The 23,074-nt window shown below is 57.4% G+C and overlaps 3 protein-coding genes across 10 annotated transcripts; 1 reads left to right on the top strand and 2 right to left on the bottom strand.

Annotated features, from left to right (window-relative positions):
• Positions 1-29: 29 nt before the first annotated feature.
• Positions 30-10,519, bottom strand: ZNF142 (zinc finger protein 142). 4 transcript variants are annotated; one of them, XM_064165103.1, is made up of 10 exons: positions 10,502-10,519; positions 9,206-9,533; positions 8,066-8,659; positions 7,493-7,759; positions 6,192-7,004; positions 5,758-5,935; positions 5,269-5,445; positions 1,952-5,165; positions 1,027-1,132; positions 30-654 (listed from the first exon to the last, which is right to left on the bottom strand). In XM_064165103.1, the coding sequence occupies exons 2-10, from the start codon at positions 9,486-9,488 to the stop codon at positions 155-157; spliced, it is 6,132 nt and encodes a 2,043-aa protein (XP_064021173.1). In that variant the 5' UTR covers positions 9,489-9,533; positions 10,502-10,519; the 3' UTR covers positions 30-154. The 4 variants fall into 4 exon arrangements, with proteins under 4 accessions (XP_064021173.1, XP_064021165.1, XP_064021183.1 ...); XM_064165095.1 differs by lacking the exon at positions 10,502-10,519 and adding an exon at positions 9,920-10,090; XM_064165113.1 differs by lacking the exon at positions 10,502-10,519 and adding an exon at positions 9,920-10,090 and having other exon boundaries at positions 7,493-7,756.
• Positions 10,060-14,911, top strand: LOC135186964 (mitochondrial chaperone BCS1). 3 transcript variants are annotated; one of them, XM_064165206.1, is made up of 8 exons: positions 10,060-10,171; positions 11,108-11,484; positions 11,913-12,049; positions 12,164-12,358; positions 12,749-12,812; positions 13,138-13,307; positions 13,705-13,822; positions 14,490-14,911. In XM_064165206.1, the coding sequence occupies exons 2-8, from the start codon at positions 11,165-11,167 to the stop codon at positions 14,740-14,742; spliced, it is 1,257 nt and encodes a 418-aa protein (XP_064021276.1). In that variant the 5' UTR covers positions 10,060-10,171; positions 11,108-11,164; the 3' UTR covers positions 14,743-14,911. The 3 variants fall into 3 exon arrangements, with proteins under 3 accessions (XP_064021276.1, XP_064021284.1, XP_064021293.1); XM_064165214.1 differs by lacking the exon at positions 10,060-10,171 and adding an exon at positions 10,223-10,278; XM_064165223.1 differs by lacking the exon at positions 10,060-10,171 and adding an exon at positions 10,246-10,268.
• RNF25 (ring finger protein 25) lies at positions 14,882-22,926 on the bottom strand. Of its 3 annotated transcripts, none has more exons than XM_064165192.1 (11): positions 22,866-22,926; positions 22,694-22,768; positions 22,496-22,598; positions 22,329-22,396; positions 21,493-21,562; positions 21,296-21,367; positions 20,964-21,104; positions 20,105-20,194; positions 19,498-19,632; positions 19,330-19,380; positions 14,882-15,108 (listed from the first exon to the last, which is right to left on the bottom strand). In XM_064165192.1, the coding sequence occupies exons 1-11, from the start codon at positions 22,901-22,903 to the stop codon at positions 14,956-14,958; spliced, it is 996 nt and encodes a 331-aa protein (XP_064021262.1). In that variant the 5' UTR covers positions 22,904-22,926; the 3' UTR covers positions 14,882-14,955. The 3 variants fall into 3 exon arrangements, with proteins under 3 accessions (XP_064021262.1, XP_064021256.1, XP_064021247.1); XM_064165186.1 differs by having other exon boundaries at positions 15,016-15,704; XM_064165177.1 differs by lacking the exon at positions 14,882-15,108 and having other exon boundaries at positions 16,371-19,380.
• Positions 22,927-23,074: the final 148 nt, after the last annotated feature.

Genomic DNA, 23,074 nt, shown 5'->3' with positions numbered 1-23,074 from the left:
CCAAAGGGCCCCAAGAAAGAGCATTAAAAGGAGGTGAGAGATTCCTTTTATACAGCCACATATTTTACACTCCATATACACACATCTGTACACACACATACGGCCCTGTACCAGGCCTGCACCACTGGGGCCTCAAAGCTGCCAGGATTTGGCCTCACTGCAAAGCCCCATCCTTCTCTGCAGGGAACCCTTGCTCCTGCTCTGGCCCGGGGGGCCCCTCAGCCTGGCTCTCCCTCTGCACATTGTGGAGGTGGACACTGGGCATACTGGGGTCCTTTCCCACCCCTTGGCTGGGGTCACCAGCTCCACACTCAGGGTGATGGCGCTGGATGTGTTTGATGACCTGGAACTTCTGCTTGGCTCTGTAGGGGCAGTGGCGGCAGAAGAAGGGGTGCTCGTTGGTGTGGGTCAGGTAGTGGTGGCGCAGGCCGGCGGCCCAGCGGAAGGCCCGCCCGCAGGCGTTGCAGACGTAGGGCTTCTCCTCGCTGTGCTTCTTCAGGTGGGTCTTGAGGAGGAAGCGGGTCTTGAAGGCCTTGCCGCACTGCTCGCAGATGAAGGAGCGAGCCTCCCGGTGCCGCGTCTCCTTGTGCACCCGCAGCGCGTCGGCCCGGTTCGTGCGGTACTCGCACTCGTCGCAGCGGTAGGGCTTCAGGCCTGTGGCGACACAGAAGAGGATGGCACCGGCTCAGTAAGAATGGTGCTCTCCACCCCACAGGTGGTATCATGCCTGTAACAAAACATTGGCCCCCAAGGACTAGCCTGTACGTGCCACTGTATCAGCAGGTACCTCAAGACTTCCCCTTTCCAAGGCACCATGCAGCTCCTGGGGTCTATACCACCCCACCCATGCCACAGCACTGTCCCCAGCCCACCAGCATATGAGAATGTGCTGATTCCCAGCTGCTGGGGGTAGTCTCCTGCCACCAGCTGGGCCACTGGTAGCAAAGGAAGCACAGAACTGGAGTCTATGCAGCCCCAGCAGTCTCTCCAGGGCCCCACGGCCTGTCTCCAGTGGGCAGCACTCACCTGTGTGCTTCGTCATATGGTACTTGAGCTGGTTTACCCACTTGCACTTGTAGCCACAGTCTGGGCAGAGGTACTTCCGCTCCTCTTTGTGGATCCGCATGTGGTACTGGGAACAGAGCAAGAGGGCAGAGTGAGGAGAAGGCCATGTCTCCTGTCCTGGGAATGTGCAGGGCTTGAGTGCCAGTGGATAGCTCTGACATCTCAAACGGTGTGGGCCAAAGAGTGCTGTCTGCTTGCCTGGCACATTATGGGCAGAGGGGATGCACAGCAGGGTCGGGATGAGACCCTTATCCTGCTGAGCCTCTTCTGTCCCAGTGGCACAGGGACAGCACAGGGTTTTTTAACCCAGTTTGCTATTTAGGGCAAAGTCTGAGTAAAAAGCAGCCCAGCAGAGCTTGTGCTGAGCTGAGCACCTCGTGCAGCCTCATCTAGGAGAGCTCACAGGGCTCCAGCTCAGCCTGGCCATTACAGTTTCTTTTAGCAAAACCAGGCCATTTCCCCCTCCATTACCATGTCCTTTCACCATCCACGAGGATGCTCATCACCTGCAGAAATGAGAGCAGGGTCTGGCTTTGCATGGCAGCTGAGCTTTCCCTGCACCCTGTCCGGCTGGTGCCACAGAGCATGCTGCAAGCCAGCAGGCAGCCAGATTTGGCTTTGAGTGGTGAAAGCTGCACCCAAAGGACACCAGAGATACCAGTGAGAAGTGAACTCAAAACAGCTGCTGTGCCTTACCCTCTTCTCCCCTTAACCTGCAAAAGCAGAGAGCAGAAAATGAACACCGTACCCAAGGAAGTTTTAGCCAATGGTCTCCCATTCCTGTGTGAGCTAAAGACAAAGCCTCCTCTTGGGAATTTCTTCCATGTCTGCTTCCACCCCAAACCATGTAGATGCAGCAGGGTGCATCCCCCAGGAGGGCTCTCACCTTGAGACGCGAGGGGTCGGCGCAGGCGTATTTACAGAGGTGGCACTTGTAGGGCTTCTCGCCGGTGTGGATGCGGATGTGCCATGTGATCTTCTGCCTGTTCTTGGTGGTATATTTGCAGTCCAAGCACTTGTACACGCGGGTGCCCCCATGCCCCTTCATGTGCTGGTCAAAGACAAGCTGGTGGCAGCAGGAAAAGTCACAGAAGGGGCACTGCAGAGGTTTGTCCTGCGGGGCAGCCGGCTCGTGGCTCTCCATGTAATGCCACACCAGCTGCTGCCGCTCCTTGGCTGCGAAGCTGCACAGCTCACAGCGGTGGCTGAAATGCTGCGTCTTGTGCTCCTCCAGAGCCTCCCGGGTGGTAAAGGTCTCCTTGCAGGTGCTGCACTCCAGGTGTGGGTGCTGCTTCTGCAGGTGGCACTTGAGTGTGGCCTCGCTGTGACACACAAAGCCACAGCGTGGGCAGCCGTAGGACACCTTCTCCTCGTGGCGCCGCAGGACGTGCTGCTTGAGGGCCGTCTCAGAGCTGAAGCGAGCCTCGCAGCGAGAGCAGCCGAAATTGAGCTCACCGCGATGGCAGCTGTTGACGTGGCGAGTGATGTCATTCTGTAGGTAGCTGCTGTAGTCGCAGAGCGGGCAGAAGTGGGTGGGAGTCTTCTCATGCACCCGGAGGCGGTGGATGCGCAGCTTAGAGTTGGTGCCAAAGGTCTGGCTGCAGATGCCACAGGCGATGCGCCCGACGCCGGTGTGCAGGGACTGGTGAGCTTCCAGGCGGTAGCGCCGTGTGGTGCTGAACTCGCAGTAGGGGCACTTGTGGGGTTTCACTCCGTCGTGCTTGATGCGGACGTGCTGCCGCAGGCAGCGGGCCTGCTTGCAGGTGAACTCACACTGGTGGCACTGAAGCTGCGGCCGCTTGCTGTAGTGCTTGCGGTGCAGCTTGCGGTGCAGCCTCAGGGCTTTGGCTGCCTTGGAGGTGAAAGGGCAGGAGGAGCAGCGAAACTCCCCCAGCGTCACACAGCCTCTCTTCTTATGTGTCTTCAAGGCCCGTTCCTGGTGGCAGGTAAAGGGGCATGTGGGGCAGGAGAAACGCCTCCTCTTGGGCAAGGTGGCTTTTTGGGGGGGTACATCCAGTGGAAGCTCGCTGGGCTGGCCTATCTCAAGGCTGGCCAAGTCCCACTTGAGGAGCTTCGTGCTTTGGGGTCCATTCTCTTCAGGACACAGGACATGCTTCTCAGCACAGTGGCTCTTAAGGGCCCTCCGGGAGCGGAAGGCCTCAGGGCACAGAGAGCACCAAAACTGTTCCAGGCTTCGGCATCCCTCCTCCACGTGGGAGGTGATGGTGGAGACACGAGAACACACAAAGGAGCAGGCATTGCAGTGCAGCTTCCCTCCCTCCAGCCTGTACTTCTCTGAAGGTTTCACAAGCTGGAGGGGAGGAGTGGCTCCACCTGGTTCAGCCCCATGCCCTTTCTGGTGAGGCTCCTCTGCCACCTCTGTGATGTCACCTGGTGGGGATTTCTCAGGAGCTGAACAGCCCAGTGCCTGCTCCCCGGCCAAAGGGCTGCCTCCAGCCTGGGTTTTGTCAGGCAGCAGTTCATTATTCCAGGGCCTATCAGCACACCCGGATTCCTCCGAGCTTTGCTTCTTGCTCTCTACTGTTTCTGTGCCATTATCACCAGGCTGGCCAGGAGGTTGGCACAACCCAGAGGGCTCCTGACCAGCTGGTTTGAAGACCTTGTTCTTCCTCAGGAGGATTGGGCACTTCTTGAGGAGGTGGGTGTTGAGCCCCCTTTGCTGCTTGAAGCTGGCACCACACTCTCGGCACAAGAGCGGGGCACGGCGGCTCTGGCAGCTGGCTCTAGAATGCAGGGACATGGACTTCTCCTTCCGTGTGATGTACGAGCACTTCTCACACTTAAAGATCTGGCTCTCTGACTGCACCACCAGCATCTGCACCCTGCCCTCTAGCACCAGAGTCTCAGCCTGCTCTTTATCCTGCTTCCGCAGAGCCTTCAGCGCCAACTCTGAGCCACCCCTGGCATCACCATCAGAGGTGGCCACACCTTTTGTGACAGGTGGATGGCTCTGTTCAGCTGTCTTTAGCACGCTGAGCCAAGCCTCTGGCAGCTCAGCTTGGCTGGGCTCTCTCACCTCGGTGTCTGGCACCAAATTACAGTGCTCTGAACATGACCCCTTGATCTGCCCTAGATTGTCTTTTCCCTGTCTGTCTTCTGCTGCTACACTGCCTTCCATCCTCATCATCTCATCCTCCTGTACATCTGCCTCCTCCTCTTCAAACTCTGGGATGTCTTCAAGTGTATTGTCATTGTCCTCCAAGCCAAGGTCATCACGGGAGCCCAGCACCTCATAGGCTGCAGGAGCCTCCTTGCAGGACAACACTTCCACACTCTCTGGCTGTGCCACACAGGCTTCTCCACTCAAATGCTCCAGGAGGGGGTCATTCACTGCCTCCAAGTGCAAGGTACAGGTCTCTGCCACATCCTCAGAAGCAGTGAGTTCAGTCGAGATTGTCACAGTATCTCCTTGCATGCAGTCATCTGCCAGGACATCTGCAGCAGTAGGATGGCTCTGCTCACTCTTGCCCACACCTCTCTCTGCCTCACTGCCATCCTCTGGTGGAGCAGCATCCTGCCCAAGGAGAGGCACTACAAACACTTGCTGGTAGCCTTCTTCCCCCTGGGATTCCAGCTGGGATGTCTTTGCCTTTGCCCACTGCTCCTTGCCAGCAAGAGGAGAGTTGGTGTCCATGCGCAGGGCTGCTCCGAGATCATAGCTGAAGAGTGTCTCAGGTGAGCTGATCTCCAGCTCCTTGCTGGCATAGTTTTCCAGCCAGTCCTTGTCACCAGGGACGTAGCCGTGGATCTTGCGCTTGTGGAAGAAGAGGCTGGTGTTGCTGAAGGTGCAGTAGGAGCAGAGGGCACAGCGAAACTCCTTCTGCTTGGTGTGCTTGCAATTCTCGTGGTTCAGCAGCGCCTGCTTGTATTTGGTCTGGTAGGAGCAGTACTGGCACTGGAAGACAGGCACCTGGTAGTTCTGCGAGTGCTTCACCTGCATGTGTTTCTGCAGCTCATACTTGCGCTTGCAGGCGAAGCCGCACACCTCACAGATCAGGCTTTTGCCCTGGTGGCGCAGCTTGTGGCTGCTCAGCTGGTCGGCACGGTGGCACCGGTAGGAGCACTGATTGCATTGGTACCTGTGAGCAAAGCAGAATCGGACAGGCAGGATGAGGATCTGGGACAGGCTCAGTTCTGCTTCCCTGTCCTGGACTCCCCTGAAGGTGTACTGCTGGATCTCACCTTTGCCATCCAGGCAGCTCTTGCCATAGGCAGTTCCTCTCTGCTGTAGCCTTTGGCACAGCTGGTGCTTTACGCCCCCAGCCTGGGAACAGTAGATAGATGCCCTGGGAATTCCACAGTGACCACATCACCCCCACACGCCACATCAGAGGCACTCCCAGCAGCCCTGAAGGCAGACTCGACCCAAAGGAGGTGATAATACAAAGGTGAGAAACATACTCTGACAGAGTCCAGCGTGTGCCAACAAACCCAGCTACACCTTACTGGTGACACGGAGACACCAAGAGTAGCTTTTCCTCAGCACCACGCTAGCCACAACCTGCAAACTCAAAGACAGCATTTCTTAGGTGCAGGACAGAGTAGGCTGTAGCCATCCACCCCACGGGTGGGAGAGTCTTGCACACAAGGCAGCCTAAAGCAACTAAGCCTTGTAGCAGAATGTGAGAAGCCCTGATCACACTGCCAGGCCAGTGGAGCCAGGAGTCTTACCGGAGATCTCCAGTGTGTTTGCGCATGTGGACATTCAGGTAGTGCTTCCACTTGGTGATGTAGCCACACTCGGTGCACATGAAGTTCTTGTCGTTGGAGTGGGTCAGCATGTGCTTGGACAGGTAGCTCACGTCCCGGCAAGTGAAGTCACACAGCTCACACTTGTGAGGTTTCTCTCCTGCATGCAACACAGCAATACCCTTAGCACCACAGCTAGACAAAGCAATATGGTTTGCCCCGCCCCCTACAGGGAAATCATCTCAGCAGGAGCTGGGATAACAGAAGGGATAGAGGCATGCCACAGCTTCAGCCAACTACCACTAGGGTGACAGAGCTGGTGGTGGGACGCAGGAGCCCCAACACAGCCATCCTGGAGCAAGAACAGGACCCCTCCATCCCAGCCTGGCTCTCGGCGCCCCACAGAGGACACCCACCAGTGTGCAGCAGCATGTGCCGGATGAGCACCCTCTTATGTGCAGTGGCAAAGGCACACTCGGTGCACTTGTGGATCTTCTCATTGGCATGCATCTTGCCCACGTGGTCATGAAACTCGACAGGGTTGAAAGTGGCATAGGGGCAGAAGCTGCATTGGAGCTGCTCACTGCCTGGGTGCCCCTGCTTCTTGTGCTTGCGGAAAACGTGCTTGTTGGAGCAGATGAAGTCACACTGCTGACAGTGGAAGGCATAGTGAGTTTTTCGGTGAGCCTCCATGGCCTCAGCTGTGCCAAAGAGCAGGGAGCAGGCATAGTACTTGCACTCCACTGCCTTGATGCCATGAGCATCCTTGAGGTGCCGGACAAACTCCTTCCGCTCCTCAGTGCAGTAGTCACAACCGCCCTGGAAGCAGTTCAACTTCTTGGGCTCAGCTTTGTGAGACTTCAAGTGTTCTTTGAGGGCCTGGCTGAGCTGAAATTTCTCCTCACAGACAGGGCAGGAGTAAACATCAGAGTAGAAGTTGGAGATGTCCTCATGCATGCTGGCCATGTGGCGGTTGAGGGCATTCTTCTCCACCGAGCTGTAGTGGCAGAGCGGGCAGCGATGAGCCTTCTCGCCATTTTCCCGCATCATGTGGATCTTCAGCTTGCTTTTGCTGGTAAAGTACTTGTGGCAGTTGGGGCACTGCAGGCTGGGGTCAGGGAAGTGCAGGTGGAGGTGCTCCACCAGGTGTGTCCGCTTCTTGAAGCACCGCTTGCATTCAGGGCACATGTGGGTTTTGTAGAGGTACTCGGAGCCTTCTATGACATCTCCTGTGAGGGCAGAAAAGAGAGAGCAATCAGAAGGGAAGGGATGGAGAACAGAGGCAGATATGTTCTCTACCCAGTCCAGCTGTGCCAGGGTGAGGGCTTAACACAGTCACACAGTAGCCATCTACCCGGAAGGACCATTCCCACCCCAAGTCACCAGCACGGTTCAAGTGAGCTCTTTCCAACTCAACACTGGCAAAGTGTAGCCTCAGTCAGGGCTGCCTGTGTGTACCTGATCTCTAGATCCAGGCAGACACTTCCTGCTTTTGCCTGAGCCTCGTAGTGGTCATGGAGGACAGGCAAAAGAAGAGACCCCTTTGCTCGAGCAGAGGGCACGAGTGTGCTGGTACATGCAAGTGTCAGGATGCTGGACAGCAGGCAACTCACAGGCCCCACCAGCCTGGCCCACATTTCCCCACCAGTCTCAAGGCTGTGCTGCTTGCTCTCAACACAGAGCTCGAGCAGCTCCTGGTAAGGCCCCACAAGCCTACCTCTGAAGTGCCTTGTCTGTGGCACTCCTGCTTTCTCAGGAGCTGCCTTTCCATCCTCTTTGGCCTCGCCTTCACAGGGGCTCTCACCATCCTCCTCTGGTGACTCATCCCCACCACTGCCAGAGTCCTGTTCTCCAGCTGATGCTTTCCTCCCCTCTAAGGAACTTTCCCTGGTGCCTGTGGGTTTTGCTGGTCTGTCTTTTGTTGAGGCGGCATCCCAGCCAGAGTGGCAAATCCCTGCCTCCTCCTGTCCTTCTGCTGTTGCTGCTTCAGTGGGGAAAGACAGAGACCATCAGGTTGCAGGCAAGAGGGAGCCCCTCTCCCCCAGCTCCCCCACCTCCCAACATATGCAAACTTCCTCCTGGCCAAGATAGGAGCACAAACTGTGCCAACAGGGACGAAGGAATACAGGGTTCCCTGCCCTTGAGCAGCACAGCCTCACCCCACACTCTTCCCATTCATAACTGGGACATACAGACACAAGCAGCCTCTGCAGCAACCACAGGTCCCAACCCCCACACAGCTGTACCAGACGGCAGGACACAGCACTGCTCAAGGACATGGAGGAATCACCTGCTATGGGTGTCTCAGTGGGTGTCTCGGCAGGGGGCTCCATGGTGTGGCCCTTCCTGTGCTGCCAGAAGAGCTTGGCATTGGCTGTGACGAAGTCGCAGTGGCTGCAGTGGAAGGGGAAGTGGGTGCGGTGGTGCTGCTCCATGGCCAGGGGGCTGGGGAAGAGCAGCGGGCAGGCACGGTAGGCACAGGACACGGGAGAGGCCCCATGCAGGTGGCGGAGGTGGCCACGCAGTTGCTTGCGATCCTCTGTGGCAAAGCAGCATCCCTCCTCAGGGCAGGGCAGGGCTCCCGCGGGGGCACGGTGGGTCTTGAAGTGCTCCTTGAGCTCACTGGGCTGTGTGAACGCCTGCTGGCAGATGGGACACAACAGGCGCTCGGGAACAGAGCCCTCCTGCGGGCCAGCTCTGGGCAGGTCCAAGCTCCCTGGCTTGCTCTGGCCCGCTCTAGCAGACCCCAACAGTGCTCCAGGGAGCTCCAGGTGCTCTGTGTGGGGCAGCAGCAGGCACTGGTGCTGGGATAGCAGGGACGCCTCCGGGAAGCTCTGGCTGCACCTCTGACAGAAATACAGCTCCACTACTTTGACCAGTACCTCTACAAAGAGCAAGAGGTGAGAGTTAGAGAAAGCTTTCTCCAGACTCAGAGCTTGGGACTGGCAGCTCAGTTCCAACTCCAGACAAGGGGATAAATATCTGTTACTATAAACTACAGTTTGCAGAACCACATCTCTCCCCTGCCCAGGCTACCCCAGAATACCTTTCATAAGACAGAAGACACCACCATCCAGGCAATTACAGTGACCAGGTCTGCCCTTATCACCTTTGAGGCACACAGAGATGCAAGGCCAGCTTGGCCCTGTTCCTAGTAGGATGTGGCCATGCCAGACCCAGGTAAGATGCACGCTGGTGCCACAGTCCAGGGACACCTAGCATGTGACTCCCACAGTCACCCCTCCCCATCCACACACCCAGCTAGTGTCCAGTCTGTGCTGAACGGTGGCACCAGATGTGCCAGGGTCAGAGATGTGAGGGTATTGTGGTGTTCACAGGATACCACCCAGAGAGGACAAAGGTCCTGGCCAGATCACTCTCCCTTCACTAAGTGCCATAGGGCCCATGCTGGCCTCCCTGCAACACATACCTGTGGCGCTGGCTGCGTTGCTCAGAGTCCCACTGCCAGCCACTGCCTCGATGAATATTTCCACATCGCTTCCCTCGGGGTGAGCCCCTTCCCCAAGCATCGATGCCTCTGCCAGCAGCAAGTCCTGGCTGGCAGGCAGCGGAGGTGTTCCAGCCAGATCAGCGCTGGCCACGCTAGGGCTCCCCAAGACTCCTGCCTCTCCTGGCGTGGGCAGGAGCAGCTCTGAGCACACGGCCTCCATATCCCTGCTGGCACCCTCAGGCACAGCCACTTCTGTACTCATTGCCTCTGGGCACTGGCTTGGCGCTGGCCAAGAGGGCCTCTCACTCTGAAAGGGAAGAAAGCGCTTTAGAAGAGGGAGAGCGCAGAGGCTCAGGGGCCCTATCAGAGCTCGGGGGAAGGCAGCAGTGCCAGGCCCCAGGCTGAGATACGAACTGAAGGTACAACGATGCCACCTCCCTTCTGCCGTGCCCCGAGTGGGCTGCTGGCAAAGCCCACTGCCACCGGGACCAGAGGGCACAAGGACACCTGTACCCTCCCGACAGACACCTGTGGGCCTCCACCTCAGCCCAACAGCAAGGGCGTACTCCCGGGGCCCAGAACCAGGCCTAACCCCAAATCTGGGCCCAGGTGGCCCCAAGCCCAACCCCAGACTTGCGCCCAGCCTCCGGCGAGGAGGTGCCCCCCGCGACGCCCGCCCCAGCCCCCGCGCACCGCAGCCGCGGCCTGTCACCGTCGCCCAGAGCGGAGACTCAGCCTGGGCCCGGATGCCTGCAGCCCGGGCACATCCCGGCGGTGCGCACGGCGGGCAGGGAGCGCCACCCTTCGTGCGGCTCCGGCGGCCGCCCCGGCCCGCTCCGCCACCGGCCCCGCGCCACCGGGAGAGCCCGCGGCCGGCGGAAGCGGCGCCGGCGGAAGTGAGGGGCGGGACGGCAGAGAGCGGCGGCGGCGGTGCTGGGGGTGCCGGTAGGGAGGGGGATTCGCCACGGTGGTGAGGGAGGCGGCGGCTCCGCCGTGGAGCGGAGCGAAGCCGAGCCGGGCCTCTGCCGTGGGGGAGAGCGATGTGGGGCCGGGTCTGCTGCGGGGGAGGGAGGGCTCCCGCCGCGGAGCTGGGGATGGGCTGCCGTAGGGAAGGCCCCATGCGGGACGCGGATCCTGCTGTGGGCCCGAGGCCCTCCTGTGGGCTAGGAGGAGCCTTGCTGCGGGGTCAGAGCCTCTTCTGAGGGAGCTGGGAACGGCCCAAGGGAACAGAACATGTCTGCTTGCGGGGACCTCCCCTCACCGCTGCTGTCTGACCTTTGCGGGGGGAGCCGAGCGCGAAGTGTGTCTGCCAGGGGACGCTCCCTCTCGTTCTCGATGTCTGACAGACCCCTGGTCAGGGAGCTGGAGAAGCTTCAGGCTCCGTAAGCATGCAGCCGGTGTCCTTTGTGCCATTTATACGGAGATGCTGCTTCCACCGCAGCCGTGTGCTCGCTGCCAGCAGCAAAGAACCGGTTCTTGGCTCAGCCTGGGGATGTGCCTCAGCGTCTTCAAACAGCAAACCTTAAGCAGTTGCAGTGCTCAGTGATTTGTATCTCAGCAAAGAACAAAACCTGGTAAAAGTCTGGGCTGCTTGCTATGGCTGAAGAAGTGACAGGTGCTCTTTTGCTGGCCTGAGTCTCCAGCTCCTGGACCCCTCCTGCCTGTCTCAGTCAGGAGGTTGGAGAGAGGGAGGAGACTTGTGCGGCCAGTGGCTGAGCCCAGGGTAATAAGAGAAGCATGAGTGTGGGGGATCCAAATGTGCCAGGCAGCCTTTTCCCTTGAGAACAGGTCAGGACAGGGGCCGGGGAACTTGGGCTGATCTGATCTGATCTGATCTGTGGTTTCTCCTGCTGCTATTTCAGTCGTTTTCTTTTTCTGCAGGTTTTTTCCTGGCGTGTAGAGACGATGCTGTGGGAAGGAGCTGCTTAACCACCCGCAATGCCCTTTTCTGACTTCATCTTAGGACTGAAGGACAATCAGTACTTTGGGGCTGGGTTTGGCCTAGTTGGGGTGGGCACAGCCCTAGCCTTAGCCCGGAAAGGGGCCCAGTTTGGGCTGGTGGCTTTCAGGCGCCATTATATGATCACCTTGGAGGTGCCCAGCAAGGATAAGAGCTACAGCTGGTTGCTAAACTGGATCTCCCACCATGCCAAGCACACGCAGCACCTCAGTGTCGAGACGTCGTACTTGCAGCATGAAAGTGGACGTGTCAGCACCAAGTTTGACTTCATCCCCAGCCCTGGGAACCATTTCATCTGGTAAGGGAGGGTAGGGGAAAGCAGTCTGGGGATTAACTTGCATTTTAGCAAGGAGTTCCAAGCCGGGGTGCCTGTGGAGGCAGCAGAGGGATCCTGCTTCCTCCTTCAGTCTGAGTTAGGGCAGCAGATTTGGCGTAGTGAGAAGAGTCTGTATTCACTGAGGTGAGGTAATTTCTTTATGTCAGATGTGTGTTCCCTTTGATCACAGAATCAGTCAGGGTTGGAAGGGACTGCAAGGATCATCTAGTTCCAAGCCCCTTGTCATGGGCAGGGACACCCTAGCCTAGATCAGGCTGGCCAGAGCCTTACCCAGCCTGGCCTTAAACACCTCCAGGGATGGGGCCTCAATCACTTCCCTGGGCAACCCATTCCAGGGTGCACTTACTGGGCTGGATGCAGCATCCCCCAACCCCTCCTTTCCACCCCAGGTATCGCAGGAAGTGGATTCGCATCGAGCGCAACCGGGAGCAGATGATTGACCTGCACACAGGGACCCCTTGGGAGTCTGTCACCTTCACTGCACTGGGCACTGACCGGGAGATCTTCTTCAATATCCTGCAGGAAGGTCTGTAAGGGGCTACCTGGGATCCTGCTGGGAACAGCTTGCTCCCTGGCTATGCCCAGGGCTTCACAGGAGGTCCTTTTCCTGGCTGGCAGTGCCCTCTGACTCTCTCCGCAGCCCGGGAGCTGGCGCTGCAGCAGCAGGAGGGAGGGACGGTCATGTACACGGCCATGGGAGCCGAGTGGCGCAAGTTTGGCCACCCTCGCCGCCGCCGGCCTCTCAGCTCTGTGGTGCTGGATGAAGGTGTGTCAGAGAGGCTCGTCCAGGACGTGAAGGAGTTCATCGACAACCCCAAGTGGTACAGTGAAAGAGGCAAGGCTCTGCTGTGGTGTTCTCTGTACTGTGCCTAGCGTGGCCCCTTACCTGTTGCCCTGCAGCCACAGCTGTGGGGCACCACCTTGGGCGCATCCCATAAAAAAGTGAGCCCAGGTGCTGAGGTCAGGCCTGGGTCTGCAGAGGGACAAACTCCCCTCAGTTCAATCCAGCCCTGGAAACCACTGTAAGCCCCAGAGTTTGTTACTCCTGCAGTGCTGCTGTGGGGCTGGATACTGGGGATCCTCTCTGGAGATGGCTGAAGAGGGATTTTTCCCAGCTGCTTGCCTTCCCTCGTGTATCTTCTGTGTGCTCAGCACAGCCCCAGGGCTCTGGTGGGGAGAGCTCAGAGCAAACCAGATGGTTCCTGAAAGGACCCTGTCTCCCTAGGGATCCCTTACCGGAGAGGCTACCTGCTGTATGGTCCTCCTGGCTGTGGGAAAAGCAGCTTCATGTGAGTATTGCCTGCTGTGGTGCATGGCAGCCTTTGTGGGGAGGGTGTAGGTGAGTGGGTTTGGAATGCCAGAGCGTGCTGTGCCCTAGTGTACAGTGACTGGTGTCAAAGTTTGCATTGCCAGCACAGGGATGGGTCAGAGTGACAAGTCCTTCACAGCCTTGCTTTGCACAGTGCTGTGTGGCACCAGTGGGCTGTGCCCCATATCCTGGCCAGGGGAGAGTGCCTTTGTCCCCTCCCCTGCTGCCGTTCAGGGAGATTTGGTTCTTCTTCTGCTCTGGGCTTTCTTGCTGTGATTCACTGCTGTGGTTTCTGTCTTTCCCAGTACAGCCCTGGCTGGGGACCTGCAGTATGGTATCTGCCTGCTGAGCCTCAGTGACCGCAGCCTCTCCGATGACAGGCTCAACCACCTCCTGAGCGTGGCGCCGCAGCAGAGCATCATCCTGCTGGAGGATGTGGATGCTGCCTTCATCAGCCGGGACCTTGCTGCTGAGAGTGAGTGTTCCTTGGCTAGCAGCAGGAGGGAGGCTTTCCAACTGTGCTGGGGAGGGGTTTGGACTCTGCTGCACCAGCAGAGCCCAGGGCTGGGCAGCTCTCTGGGGCCTCAGGGCCCAAGTTGGACCTCACCAAGTTTAGGCTAGGCCATATAAAGTTCTTGTGTCCGGTATGCAGGCAGGAGGTAGTTTTCCTCCCTCATTCTGTTTTTGGGTTCCCAGGGCAGTAGGTGGACAGAGGACATATACATGCTGCCATTCAGAGAGAGGCAGAGGGTGAGCCTTGGGACAAGGGGAGAGTGGGGAGCTTGGCATAAGCCTTGGGTAACAGGGAGTTGACCTGTAAAACTGCAGAGTTAGTGGCCAGTGGATATGATCTCAGACTTCTTTGTCCCCAGACCCAGCTGTGTACCAAGGCATGGGGTGTCTGACCTTCAGTGGCCTCCTCAATGCACTGGATGGTGTGGCTTCCTCAGAGGCCAGGATTATCTTCATGACCACCAACTACGTGGACAGGTCAGAGCTACCCTCTGGGAGGGAACAGGGAAAACCTTGCTCCCTTTTGATGGGCTTTATGGAGGGCTATTTGCATCCTTCACAGTGAGAAACTGAGAGTTCAGGTTTCCCAAACCCTCGCTTGGGATGCAAATCTCTTGACTGATAATCAGGATCTCTTTTGATGGAGCCTCAGCTGCTTCCTTGCTGTTCAGATCATTGTTGTGGCCTTCAGGAACAGTACCAGCCTCCTGCCCTTGGGGGTTCTGGGAGCCGTGCTGCAAGTGAAGTGCAGGTCCTGTGTACAGTTATGGGGTTGGCAGGATGCAGCCTGGGCTCTCAGTGCCTAGCCAGATGCTGCCTGGTGCCAGGCTTGGCTCACTCCAGACCAAGCCGGCCTAGAGGGCTGTTCACTGGTCGCTCATGGGGCAGAGATGGCCAGAGCTGTTTCCCAGGCTGTATTTGTCATCCTGCAGAGTTGAGCCCTTCACTTGCTTCTTTTGGGTTGGCTTCCCACCTCAAATCCCCAGGGACAAAGCTCTTCCCCACTTTTACCATCTCACAGTGCAGAGCACTTTGCAGGCGGGACGCTGGCTGTGCTAGTGCGTGTGTCGGGGTGTTCCTGCAAGACTTGCCCTGCAGAGACACTCTGATCATCTTTTCAAGGCATCCCTGTGTCTCTTGGCAGGCTGGACCCAGCCCTGGTGCGCCCTGGCCGTGTGGATCTCAAGCAGTACGTGGGGCACTGCTCCCGCTGGCAGCTGGCCTCCATGTTCCAGCGCTTCTACCCCCAGCAGCCCCCAGCTGCGGCCCAGCGGTTCGCGGAGCAGGCGCTGCAGGTCTCCAAGCAGATCAGTGCTGCCCAGGTGCAGGGCCACTTCATGCTCTACAAGACAGATCCTGAAGGAGCCATTGCAAACGTTTGCTCCATCCTGCTGTGACCAGGAGCCAGCTGTCCCCGGTCAGGCTAAGAGATCTGGGACAAGGACACAAGCACTGCAGGAGTGCCATGGAGCTGCCCAGGTGTGCAGGCCAAGTCTCTGTTCACCTCTGCCCAAGGGCCTTGGCTTTTTATTAAAACACATGGAGAGTCAGAGCTGCCAGCCTTCAGCAGGGAGAGGGAATTGGCTCTTCTTGCTCCCCAGATTTGGGTGCTACTGCTCATCGGCATGTGCCTTGTGCCAGCACTGCCGTAAGCTGCTGCAGCTCCGGGATGTGAATCCTTTTCCTTGCAGGAAGCTTGGGGGCAGGAGGGCATTTTCCTGTGGCAGGATGTTGGGGTGCTGCACTTCTAAAATGCTGCTGGTCTTTGAAAGGAGAAGGAAGGTGAAAGGCTGTGAATATCCTCTGTGAAGTGCCCAACACAGTTCTTGGCTGTAATTTCTTCACCTGTTAGTTGCCCCACTATATGACTGCTGGTCCAGAGCAGTCCTGGCCAGGATCTGGCACAGCCACTACTGCACACCCAGGGTGCTTCAGAATAGAGCTCCCAAGAGACAGCCTGTGTTCCCTCGGGCTACCAGCTGGTGCCACAGCTCCTGCCCTGCTGGGCTGCAGTGCCAAGTCCAAGTTGTAGATCTGCTTGGACATTTTCCCTTCTGCCAGAGACGGAGATACTGCAGGCCTGTCTTTGGGGGTGGGTGAGAAGCTATGGGTGGTTGCAGAGTATCTTCTCAAGAACTTGATTTAGGAAGACACTCTCTGAATTCCCCCAGCATGAATTTCTGCAGCCAGCCCAGCCCAGTGCAAGGTGCAGAAATCCACACTGGAGGTGCAGGAGGGGCCCAGAGCGGATGAAGGAGGGATGTGGCCCACTACTGGCAGTCTTGCATCCTTTCCTGTGATTTGACTTCCTTCTAGCCAGGACCAAAAGTCCTGGATGTCCTGGTAGAGCCTGAATTGCCTGAAATGCAATTGAGAAGTGGGCAGGTTCCGTGCCTTCTTCCTGATGCCATGGGGCAAGCAGTCAGAAGATGCCTGCTGACCTACTGAACAAGCCAGCCAGAGCCTCTCCTCTCCCCAGCCTCTGTTTCTGAGTCCCCAGATTGGCTTCCCCAGGGACAGCCCCAAGCCTGTGTCTTCACTCTGAGGGCTGTGCCACCTTGGTGGGGGTAGGGGCAAACTGGCTTCAGGCCAAACCCAAACTGTTAGGCCACTGCTCAGCCCTCTTGGCTCTGTCCTGCGGAGCCAAAGGCAAAGCTGAGTATGTGGAGATACGATGCCACCCAGCTGCATTGTAGCAGAAGCAGGTTCTGCTGTGATGTGACCCCAGACTTCCACTCCTGTTTCTGCAAGTGAAAGGCTGATCCTCTGGTCCTGGGGGTGTGTGTGCCTCCAGTGATTTGGGGTAGCTTCCAGAGCAAGGTGCTACTGTTGGCATCTCAAAGCCTGTGCTCAGCTGTCCTGATGAGGACAGTGGCTGGAATCCATCTGCTTACCTCAAAGGTGAGGGTCAAAATCGGCCAAAGCAACTGGCAAATACCTTAGCCATCGAGAAGGGGGGGTGGGGGAGTGGTGAGGGAAAAGAGAAAGGGGCTCTAACCCCAGTGCTACCACACGAGACCACAACCAACATCTGCTTGCTTTTAATAGTGTTAATGCTACAGGTGCCACTGGAGCCCTGCCCTGCTGGAGTGCTTCTGCCAGTAAAGCCTCACAACAGCCCTGTGAGGTAGGTGAGACAGGCAGACACCAAGGAAGGAGGGGCAGGCCAGGGTGCAGGCTCCATTCCTCCCCTCTGACCTGGAGGTCTGTTTTGTTTAGCCAAAATTCACTCCCAGGTACTGTTGCAAAATGTCCTCTGCCCCAGGCTGACAGCAGTTTAATCAGAAAGGTAAAGGCCCTTCCTACAGCCTTACTCCCAGGAAAAAAAACCCTCTTAACACCTCTGGCATTTTATTGAAGTTACTCAGATTGTCACTCTGATTTCCATGCTCCAAACATGAGGCAGAGCAGCTTTCCTGCCGAGAGTAAGGCTGCTTTGCTGAAGGAAGCCAGTTGGGGCAGAGATCTTTGCCTTTCTTTCCAGACATGATGGGATGCCTTTCTTGAAGCACAGCAATTTCACAAGGCAGGAGGCAGCAGAACAAGCACCAGTGCCAAAGTTTATACCTTTTTACCCAAAGCTCTTCACCCAGAAACCAGCCAGAACAAGGGCAGGGCAAGCCCTGGAGAAAAATGAGCACTCTCTTCAGGGAACAAGTGCTCAGCTGTCATCCCTAGCAGGACACTGTCTGCCTCCAAGATCCCCAGCCTAGGACAGGTAGTGTATTCTCAGACCAAGAAAGGGGGAAAATGCTTTTAGAGCATTAATGTTGAAAATAGGCCTATGTTAGAAATTGAAGCACAAGAGCTTCTAAACAGCAGCTTAAACCAAGCCATCCTGGACAAAGCCAGGCACAGAAAGAGCAGGGCAGCAGGTGAGGGCGACTCAGGAGAGAGCTGTGCACGCTTTGTGTGTCGAAGGATCAGCTAAAGCAGATGCAGTGCAAATGCCCTCCCAGCCAGCACACAGCCCTTGGTCTCTTGGGGATCTCACCCAAAGCTCTGGCAAGTCCATGGTGGCACAGCCATTTTTGCACCCAACACAAGGACTGTAACAACCCAAATGTGGCCAAAAGAGAGGTGGGGCACAAGGCACAAACAACTGTGAAGGAACTGGTACTGTCTGGGTGAGGCAGCTTCCATCAAGCCAGGCAAAGCAAGGATGGGGATGACTCCTGCCACCCAGGAGTGGCAGGGGAAGGTCTCTGGCCTGGTCTCAAGTGCAGGAAGCAGGGGAGCAAGCAATACCAGGGATCAACATCTTTGCTCCAAACAGCAAAGAACACAAGCAAGAGGCAGAGAAAACAAAGGGTACAGGCTCTGGAGAAGACCCAACAAAGAGCAGTGTCCTGCTTCAGGGGCTTGGGAGTGCCTGTCACAGCTCTGGAGTGGGACACTGTAAATCTGTGAAGCAGAAGGAACTGCACCAAGTCTGTTTCAAAAGCAAATCCTTATTTCCTTGAGGCAAGATCAGCTTGAAGATGAAAGGAAGGCAAGAGTATTCGAAATATTGGGGCATGTCATCACTGCAGGCTGTCTGGCCTTAGGAGGGGGATTCCAACAGATAGAGGTTGCAAAGCAGAATGCTCTTCCCAGGCTGGCCCCCATAAGCTTCTATCTGCACAAAAGCAGCTGAAGGACAGGAGTTACAGCTAAATTCAGGCTTCCTTTGAGGACCAGGAGCCAACCCAAAGCCTCAGCCACCAGACAGCCCTGACCTGCCAATGCACTGATGTAAGCTTTATTTAGCTCTCTCAGCTAGGACTGGGAAGTGCCAAGTACTTGTGTGGCTGAGCCCATCAGCTGAAGAGCAGCCAGGGCTGCAGGAGAAGGTTGTCTCCAAGAGGCAGGGAGTGCAGCTGAGGAGGTGCTCTGAGAGGAAATGAGGACAGAGCAAGCCTGGCTTCAGGCTGCTCTCCTGGCACAGCCTCGCCATTTGGCAGCACCACAGCTACACTGTGACACTTCACCAGGGTAGGTTCTGCCATGATGCTGTCTCTGCCGTGGTAGCATGTTTGACTCAGTCAGTTTGCTGCGTAGCTATGCCTGTTTCTTGTCAGCTCACACACAGGGATGATGGCTGCTCTGTCCCCTTGTCCTTTGGGACTAAAGCTGACATGGTTTGTCAGGAGTCGGCAGGTGACAGTTTGTCATGCCAGGATGTTTCAATTTGCATGTACCCTGTTCCAAGCTGTGCTATGTGTCAACTGCCTCCTCCTCTCTCCCAAGGGATAGTGTCTGCTTGCTCCTGTTCCATCAAAGCTCTCACTGTTCTTCCCAGAACCAGACCCTCCCTTCCCCAGCCCAGCCTCTCACCTCTCCTGCTAGGAGCCACTCTCCTTCTCAAGATGAGGTTCTCGACGTCCACCAGGCCTGAACATCCCTCGCCCTCTTGGTGCTCTGGGGTAGGAACCACGCCCCTGGGCCCTGGACCTCTCCCACCTCCCGCAATCCCAGGGCCTGTGGTGGCCCTGCCAGCTGGGAGCTGATCTGTGATCACTGCGGTTGAATGTCAGATTCTCCTTCTCCCTGCCTGTGGCCTCAGCCCCTTCCTGGGTCCATTTCTCCATATCATGCTGCTCCCCTTTCAGGTCCACCGTATCTGTTACTGGCAAGGGGCCTTCAGAGTCCAACTCCTTTCTTTCAGCCAAGGCAGTAGCCCTGCTTCTGCCGCGAGGCTTTGGAAATTCCTGGCTGTGCCTCCCACCAGGTCTCCACTCCGGTCTGTGGCTGCAGCCCCTGGGACCCCTGGAGCTATGCAGTGGATGATGGGCTTCATCTGACAGTTCCTGCAAGCTGCTGCAGGTCTGCTGGCCCTGGCCTCTGGGGCCTGGCCTCTCCCCTCGGTGCCTCTCCCTCTTGCTCTGCTGCTCTCTGGGCACTGCAGGCCTCTCAGGTTCTGCCCTGGCCTCCAATGCCTCGGCTGGCTCCAGAGCCGAGGCCTGGCTGGGTGCTTGTGGAACATTCACAGCACTTGCACTCACCGGCAGCTCAGAGGCAGAGGCTGCTTGGTCTGGATCAGCAGCAGCTGGAGGCTGGAAGAAAAAAGCCACCAGTGAAGACAGGGAGAGGGGAGTCCCACGGCAGCCCACAGAGCTCAGTGCTGCAGGCCAGAGCCCCCCTCTCTGCCGGAGTTGCCGCTGCTGCCATACCGCCTGGAGGCTGATGAAGTATCGGTTCCGCTCTGCCTCGGGGTCGATGATGCCACCTTTCTCCTGCTGCCTCTTGAAGATCAAGCGCAGCTCCTCCTGGTGCTGCAGTGTCTTGGCGTCCGGCCTGTACGGCTCCTGAGTGGCAGAGAGCAGGGCACCCTGAAGGCTCTTTCACACTAGGAGAGGTAGCCACTACTCAAACCCTCCTTTGATCACACAGCACTCAAGCAACTTGTTTCCCCGTGCCACATTTGACCAGTTCTATAGACAGGTGACAAGGCTAAGTCAGAGGCAGTGTGTTACTGCTGTGACTTCCCTGGGACGTCCTGCAAGACTCAGAGTGGCTGACAATCGACCCTGATTATAGCCCAGCCAGTACAGGGTCATGTCCTGTGGCAGAATCACCTCTCTCCCAGCACATCTGCTCAAGACTCAAGGCTATAACTAAACCTGCTCTTTTTGGACACATTACAGAGTCAGGAGACATCCTGCAGGTTCTGTGAATCCTAGGTGGGCCAGCTGGAAGGACCTGGCAGTTTGCACTCATTCATCCATTACAATGCCCAGTTGTTGAGTGCAGCTGGACAAGTGAGCCCTCATCTCTTACCAGTGGGTGCTGCGGGGGTGGTGCTGCCTTCAGAGCACAGAGGTCGTAGACCAGGGTCTCCCGGCACACAGGGCACTGCACACCAACCTCCTGCAGGGAAGCAAGAGCTGACACAAACCCCAGCCTTGACACAGCTCACACACTGTCAGCTAAGCCAAGCCTGGCAGCAGAAGAGGGTGGCTTTCTGCCACAGCAGGGAAGCCCGGGGGGGTTCTAGCAGCACAAAAGCAGCCTGAAGACAGCTCAGTGTCTCAGCAACTGCTCCAGAATGCATCTCCACCATGAGGCACACTGGGGTTCACGCTGGACAAACCACCTGTCAGCACATATGGCTTCAGTCCTCCTTAAGATAGGATCTCTGCTTTTCCACTCCAAAGTGGCACATGTCACCTGAGCAGAACATCTTTGAAAGGGTTTTGCAGTAAGAAGCCTCTGATTGCTTCCTGCTTAGCTTCAGTTTGCTGTGTGGCTGACAATTGCCCTGACACTTGCTCAGGGAGCTTTTATCACCACGGAATGCAGGTGATCACATTTATCCAAACTCCTGCAGCTCCAGGACTAGGGAAGGAGCATTCTTTTCTAATTTCTGTGATTCCAGAAGTCCAAACCACCACAGGCACTGATTCCAGAGAGCAAATAAGCCCAACTGCTAAAATACTGAATACTCAGAAAGCAATTTTGGTTGGAAAATTCCTTTGGAGATCACTTGGTCTAATCCCTGCTCTGACTCCCAGTGCAGGCATGACACCGACTGTACTGCTAGGTCAGGTAAGCCCTTGCACTATGTCCCAAAGGGACTGAGAGACATGTTATGAGGGCCTGGGCAGGGGGGCAGGGGTGGGAACCCAGGGCCTAGTACCTGTCTGGTGGATGGTGCCAGGTGTTGCTCTCTCTTCTCCTGCTGCATGAAGATCTCCTCCTCCATGTGCTGGGCATAGCGGGCTAGGCAGTGAGAGTGGAAGTAGTGGTAGCACTGGGTCTTTGTGAAGGCTTCCCTCTCCTGTAGAGGAGAAAGCACAGCTTTAAAGGCCTTCTCAGCACCTCCTCAACTCATTTGGAGACTGGATGAGGCACTCGGTGCCATGGTCTAATTGACTGGATAGGGCTGGGTGCTAGGTTGGACTGGGTGATCTTGGAGGTCTCTTCCAACTTGGCTGATTCTATGAAACACTGCAGGGCCAAGAGACCTACCTGAAACCCGTAAAGGCAGATCACACACTGGCCATGAGGAATGTTATTGTCAGTAAGGATCTCCTTCCCCTTCTGTGGAAACATTAAAGCAAACGTTTCACTCAATGGCCTGCCCGTGGGCTCAGCGGCTGACCTGCTCCTTGGGCAGGCAGGGACCACTGCCTGGCTGGTTGCCCTCAATGGCCCTGAGTTCTCACCTCAATCAGTTCGTAGAGCACTTCTGTCCCCAGCCTGGCTTCAGCAATACTTCTGAGAGTCTGAGAGATCCTACAGAAAAGCAGCAGCAATGTTTACACAAATGTAGCCACATATATTCACCATCCCACCTAACTGACAGCCCACCCTGAAGGCAGGAAGAGCAAACAGAGCAGTGGCCTTCAGGCTTTGCCTGCAGCACGGGACAGGCACACACATGTTCACATGCTCTGCCAGGTCCCCACAAACAGGTGTGCAGGAAGCCTTCGTCCTCAGAGGACTTGGAAGAACTGTTCTGCTGACTGCCTCAGCCTGAGCTCACCCAGCACCCTTCAGCTTTGCTGAGCCTCAGGCTCTATCTGATGGCAGGACTAGTGGCAGCTGCCAGCAGGGCTCTGCACACACACTGCTGCACCAAGGACCTGTGTCAGTCCTATCTCTGCCAAAGCAGCACCAACAGCTTCAAGGGCCCAGGGGATTTAGGTTACCCTTCAGGGAGACCACAGCGGAACGAACACGCAGTGGACCCCTCAGTGTCAAACTCAGCACCAGTGGCTCCCATGAGATCTCAGACAAGGGAATTCAGGGACTTGTGTCCAGCTGGGAACCCGGACACAGAGCACCACGTTAATTTGCCCAGGGAGGTGGTGGAGTCACCGTGCCTGGAGGTGTTGCAGCCAAGCCTGGCTGGGGCACTTAGTGCCATGGTCTGGTTGACTGGACAGGGCTGGGTGCTAGGTTGGGCTGGCTGAGCTTGGAGGTCTCCTCCAACCTGCTTGATTCTACGATTCTATGATTTGAGAGGCTTTTGCCCTTACCCTGCCCTCCTGACACTCACTTTTGAATCTGTTCATCCGACAGCCCCCGGGGGTTCCTGACGGCGATCTTCGGAGCTTTGTTAGGATACTAAGAGAGGGGAAAAGAAAAATCAAAGAGAAACAGCCAAAGCACATCAAGGAAGGAGGAGAGGCCCCGGGCAGGGCGGAACGGGGCCCTGCAGCCTACCTGGGCAGGCACGGAGAGCACCAGGGTGAAACGGACATACTGCGAGTCCCGGTCCTGCGCCGTGGCGGGGTGCAGGGTGATGCTGATCTCCCAGGGCTCCCACCTGCGGGGCAGGCAGCGGTGAGGGGTGGCGGCGCGGGGCCGGGCCCGGGGAGTTGGGGTCGGGGGGGGTCGGGGAATGTGGGCCCCGGTACGCACCTGCCGCGGCCCCGCACCACCCGCAGCTCCTCCAGATAGATGGACTCCAGCACCTCCACCTCCAGCGGCAGCGCCCTGGAGAGACCGCGCAGGGTCAGGTGCGGTGCCGCCGCCGGCCTCGCCGGGCTGGGGCGCGGGCACCGGGGCGCGGGAAGGGAGGGGGCAGTGTTACCAGTCCGCCGCCTCCGCCGCCTCGCCGCCCGCCGCCATCGTCCCGCGCTCCGGAAGCGGAAGCCGGCGGCGGGCGCACGCGCGGGGGGGTTGCTAGGCGACGCCGCGGCGGCGGCAGGCCCGGGGGGAGCGGGGAGCGGGGAGCGGGGAGCGGGGAGCGGGTTCAGCCCAGCCGGGGCTGCCGGGGGCTTCGCTAGGCGGCGGCAGGCC

Source organism: Pogoniulus pusillus, chromosome 2, assembly GCF_015220805.1.
Source record: "Pogoniulus pusillus isolate bPogPus1 chromosome 2, bPogPus1.pri, whole genome shotgun sequence".
Taxonomy (NCBI): domain Eukaryota; kingdom Metazoa; phylum Chordata; class Aves; order Piciformes; family Lybiidae; genus Pogoniulus; species Pogoniulus pusillus.
This window is presented reverse-complemented; position numbering and strand designations above follow the sequence as displayed.